Genomic DNA, 5,481 nt, shown 5'->3' with positions numbered 1-5,481 from the left:
CAGTAAGTGCGTCATAATATTGAAGAAGGATGGTGGAAATAACAACTCAAAACTGACAAGACATTGCACCACATCGTTCTGTAGCTTTGATAGCTTGGATGGATCGATTGCCTTCTGCGAAATCGCATTGAGAAACGCGCATAGCTTTACGAGCGGCAACCGGGCATTTTCTGGTAGAACACCCCTCAGTGCAACCGGAAGCAACTGGGTCATCAACATGTGGCAGTCATGAGCCTTGAGATTTGTAAACTTCTTTTGTTTCATATTTATTATTCCCTTTATATTCGAGGAGTACCCAGACGGGACCTTCATACTATTCAAGTATTCAAACATGATATCCTTCTCTTCCTTGCTGAGAGTGTAACTGGCAGGACGTAACTAGTGCTGTCCATTATCTCTCTTTTCTGGATGTAGGTCATCTCGTTGCCCCATGGATTTCAGGTCCTGTCGTGCTTCCAATGTATCTTTTGAGGTTCCATAAACACCCATGAAGCCTAGCACGTTCATGCAAAGATTCTTCGTCAGGTGCATCACGTCTATTGCGTTGCGAACCTCTAGGATTTCCCAATAAGGTAGCTCCCAAAATATTGACTTTTTCTTCCACATGGGTGCATGTCCGTTATCGTCGTTCGGAACAGGTTGGCTACCAAGTCCCTTTCCAAAGACTACATTTACATCCTTCATCATCTCGAACACACGCTTTCCATTACGGTGTGCAGGTTTTTTACGATGGTCTGGCGCCCCTTTGAAATGCATCCCGCTCTTTCTCAGCTGGTGGTGAGCAGGGAGAAATCGACGATGACCCATATAGACGACCTTCTTACAGTGCTTCAAGTACATGCTGTCTGTGTCGTCTAAACAGTTGGTGCATGCCCGATATCCTTATTTGTCTGTCCTGAAAGGCTACTCAATGCAGGCCAATCGTTGATGGTTACGAACAACAGTGCTCGTAGATTAAAGATCTCTTGTCTATCCTCATCCCACACACGTACACTTTCTTCCTTCCAGAGCTGTAAAAGGTCATCAACCAACGGCCTTAGGTACACGTCAATGTCGTTGCCGGGTTGTTTTGGGCCTTGGATAAGCACCGGCATCATAATGAACTTCCGCTTCATGCACAGCCGAGGAGGAAGGTTGAACATACAAAGGGTCACAGGCCAAGTACTATGGCCACTACTCAACTCACCGAATGGATTGAATCCATCAGTGTTTAAACCAAACCTTATGTTCCTTGCTTCACTTTCAAAGTCTGGGAATGTTCTATCAATTGATCTCCACTGTGCCCCATCTGCGGGGTGTCTCAGCATCTCATCTTCCTTACGGTCTTCTTTGTGCCATCGCATCAACTTAGCATTCGCCTTGTTCCTGAACAAGCGCTTCAAGCGTGGTATTATAGGGAAATACCACATCACCTTCGCGGGAACTCTCTTCTTGGAAGACTGCCCCTCGACATCACCAGGATCATCTCGCCTGATCTTATACCGCAGGGCTTCGCAGACGGGACAAGCATCCAATTTCTCGTATTCATCACCACGATAGAGGATACAGTCATTAGGGCATGCGTGTATCTTCTGAACATCCAATCCGAGAGGGCAAATAATCTGTTTAGCTTCATATGTTGTGGACGGTAATTCATTATTCTCGGGGAGAATCTTCTTGACAATGTTCAACATCCCCTGAAATGCCTTATCGGACACACCATTTTTTGCCTTCCATTGCACAAATTCTAGTGTCGTACCTAGTTTTTTATAGCCCTGCTGGCAACCTGGGTACAACAATTTTTGGTGACCATCTATCATGCGCTGCAACTTTGCTGCTTCCTTCTCAGTTTCGCAATCTCTGTATGCATCTCGTATCACCTGACCAAGGTCATCAGTAGGGCCATTTTCTGCAAACTTATCTTCATCAGCCTCGCCCATTGTAGTACTTGCAAAAGCTTGGCCTGCAACCCAGTCCGGAATGGTGTCATCTTCCTCCTCCTCCTCGCCATCTTCCATTACAACCTCTAGTTCACCGTGCTTGGTCCAAACCAAATAGTTAGGCATGAAACCGTATTTAAACAAGTGACTGTGAATAGTCCCCCGGGAATCCTTTGAATACTCCTTCCTGTTATTGCATTGGAAGCATGGACAACATACGAACCCATTCTCTGGCTTGTTCGCTTTTGCCACTTCGAGAAAATAATGCAAGCCATCAATAAACGCCTTGCTCCGCCTGTCTGCATTATACATCCATTGCCGGTTCATCTGCATCGTATTACGTATGAAAATGGATTACACTTGACAATGGATTACGCGTGAAAATCGATTAAAGATCCAAACAACATGGTACAATACAACAACATGAAGATCCAAATACACATATTTAAATTAAAGTCCCAAACAACATGATACAATACAACAAGCCATCCACTGGTTATTATCAAGGAGGACTTTAAGCATCCTTGGACGGTGAAGACGAAGGTTCCGCTGACCCAACCTCATCCTTAGGTTTATTTGTGCCGCCTGAAACGGTAGTACTAAGTGGACGTGAAACACCCGGGACTGAGGGTGGAGCATAACGACCACCAAAAGGAGGTTCCTGACCCGCGGCAACAACTTCTTCATGACGTTGCTGCAAATAACGAAGCATTGCTTTTTCCAGCGCGCTCTTTTTCTTCAGCTTATGTTGAGGGCCAACTATGATTGGAACCTTGCCATAATAGGAACCACGATCGCCCCCACCATCGCCACTTCCTCCAGTAGCAGAAGCCATCTATGTACAAAAATTATTATCTTAACACTGCATAAGTTGTTCAACTTGAAGACCGTGATCATCTCGCGAGGATGTCCTCAACTGGGCGGCACCGCACTTCGTCATGAAAGAGGTTAGATGCTACGGAAAAGGGGACACGGTCACGATGTCCGTATCCACTCTTTCTCGTAGAATCGAACCTCCTTCTTGACATACGTTGCTGCTCGGCGGAGAACATCATCGGAGAGATGAACACGGTATGCAAGTTCAACAAGTATGGATTTAAAAAACCATATTGAATTTGATAAGATAAACCGTCTAGACAAGGTAGCATCATTTTTAAACCACTGCAATAATGCATACTATATATGACACATCAATCTCCCTCACATTCTAGCTCAAAATACCTCTCCATTTTTCTACTTCATCATCACATTCTAGCAAATAATCTTTCCATCTCCAAAGCATAAATCAAAGCATAACACGAGGATGAAGTAGCAAACCTTCGCAACACTTGTGTTGGCCGAGTGAAATTCCCACGAAAATGAGGGAAAAAACTTCGGGCAGCACCTTCCTTGCTTGCTTCGGCACCACTGGAGAGTAGGTGAAGCTCAGCTCTCTCTGTCAATGTGCTGGACTGGCTCGGGCTGGAGGAGGAAGAAAGTCCTCTGTCTTGGCCGTATATAATGGGGATGAGTTTTTATCCCGGTTAAAAACTCCAACCGAGACAAAAAGGAACACCTTTTGTCCCGGTTGGAAGTTTAGTCCCGGTTGGAGGCTCCAACCGGGATAAAAGGGACACCCTTTTATCCCGGTTGGAGGAACCAACCGGGACTAAACTTTTTATCCCGGTTGGTGCCTCCAACCGGGATAAAAGGTGAACTCCAACCGGGATAAAAGACCCCTACTAGCCGTTGCAACCGGGACAAAAGGGGACGGATCGAAAGCCAATTCTCTACTAGTGAAATTTGATCTAAGCTTTGCCCTAATCCCGTGGCCGTGGAGTCGTCTTGTACCGTTACGTGTGGTACATGCACCAACCTCAGACATCACCGGAATAATGTACGCAGAAAGTCCTACACAACCACATCTAGCAAATCTTGCTTACATATTTATAATTCTGCTGGTTGAGGGACGGCACAACCGAGTCGTGTAGATCAATATCACGCGTCGAGTGACCACCGCATGGAGACGACGATGGCGGCGGCGCACGCATCTCCGCTGGATCTTGGGCATGCTCCGCTGCTCCTGTTCGACCACGACGGCAAGACGGGCGTCGACGGGACTCAGGCAAGCGACGCCACGTTCTCCTTCTACAGCATCCCCGAGAAGCAGGTGCTGCACACGAGGGTGGACGAGATGAGCGATCACCGCTACTGGACCACGCCGCAGGGCTAGCTGCTCATGGCGGCCCAGGCCTCGCAGGCGACATTCCTCTGGGACCCGTTCACCGGCGCAAGGATCAACCTGCCGCCCGACCGCGAGGGTTTCCTAAAGGGCGACGGCCGCAAGAGATGCCTGCTGTCGCGTCGTACGCCCACGGACCCAAGCTGCCTCGCCCTCGTCGTCGGCTTCACGGGCACGGTGCTCTGGCACTGCCGTCTCGGACGGGACGAACGGTGGCTGAGGCACGAATTCGAGGCCGCGACGTTCGGCACGACCCCTGGCGACGTCTTCTCACGGTGAACAGAGGTTCCGGTAAGAAGTCGAGCGTCACTACCTTGTCGACGAGGTTCGTGAAGAACTTAACACCCACGGACGTAAGTCTCCCCATGGCCCAGAGCACGACGAGAAGGGACGCGCTGCCGGCCGCCGCGATCTCGTTCTCGTGCCTCAGCCACCGGCGGTCGTCTCCTCCTACCCCAAGCCGGCAGTACCAGAAGACCGTCTCCGCAAGCGCGAGGTCGACGACGAGGACGAGGCAGCTCGGTTCGGCAGCGGCGACGGGCTTGCAGGACAGGAGGCATCTCTTGGGGCCGTCGCCCCGGAGGAAGCCCTCGCGGTCGGGGGGCAGGCTGATCCTTGCGCCGGTGAACGGGTCCCAGAGGAATGTCGCCGGCGAGCCGCGGGCTGCCATGACGAGCCAGCCCTGCGGCGTGGTCCAGTACCGGTGGCCCTCCATCTCGTCCACCCTCTTGCGTAGCAGTTGCTTGCTTGGGATGTTGTAGAAGAGGAACGTGGCATCGTCCCTTGACTGAGTCCCGTCGCCGGGCGTCTTGCCGTCGTTGTCGAACAGGAGCAGCGGAGCTCGCCCAAGGTCCAGCGCCGCCATCGCCGTCTCAAGGTACTCGTTGTCGTTGGTAATGGCAAGATCTGCACAACCTAACCGTGCCGTCCCTGAAATCCTGCATAATGAGACGCCTCCAAACGGGATCTATCATGTCCCGATCCCTATGTGCGGCTGATGGATTTTGGGAAGCTGGATTCCCTCGATCAGACTTCAACCGTACCACGCCTGGACTCTGGCTGCGTACGTTCCAGAGATTCATGAAAATGTACGTTAGTCACGCGCGATCCGGAGCGTACGCGTCGCACAAAGACCCCTCTATCACACTGTCAAGTCAACCCCACACGTCATTGCATTGTCAGGTGCATTCCATGCGTCTTCTTCCTCGTGTTGCAACTCAAATGCGACGCAGCCAGAGCTCCTCTCCCCAGCGTCCTTTCGGGGTTCGGTCCTTCGAGGTTTGGGATTCCGAGGCCTCTCGATGGACATAGAGGATGGCAGCAGGAGACCGGACTAGCGGT

General features: G+C 50.6%; 1 protein-coding gene across 1 annotated transcript; it reads right to left on the bottom strand.

Annotated features, from left to right (window-relative positions):
• Window positions 1–399: 399 nt before the first annotated feature.
• On the bottom strand, window positions 400–2,246 carry LOC111256321 (the record flags this gene model as incomplete). Its single annotated transcript, XM_022824140.1, has 2 exons — window positions 1,227–2,246; window positions 400–825 (listed from the first exon to the last, which is right to left on the bottom strand). Coding segments are annotated over exons 1-2 (1,446 nt in total), but the record flags the coding sequence as incomplete, so codon positions are not given.
• Between the last annotated feature and the right edge of the window lie 3,235 nt (window positions 2,247–5,481).

Source organism: Setaria italica, chromosome II (assembly GCF_000263155.2).
Source record: "Setaria italica strain Yugu1 chromosome II, Setaria_italica_v2.0, whole genome shotgun sequence".
Taxonomy (NCBI): Eukaryota; Viridiplantae; Streptophyta; class Magnoliopsida; order Poales; family Poaceae; genus Setaria; species Setaria italica.
The sequence above is the reverse complement of the archived record's forward strand: the minus strand, read 5'-3'. Positions and strand labels throughout refer to the sequence as shown.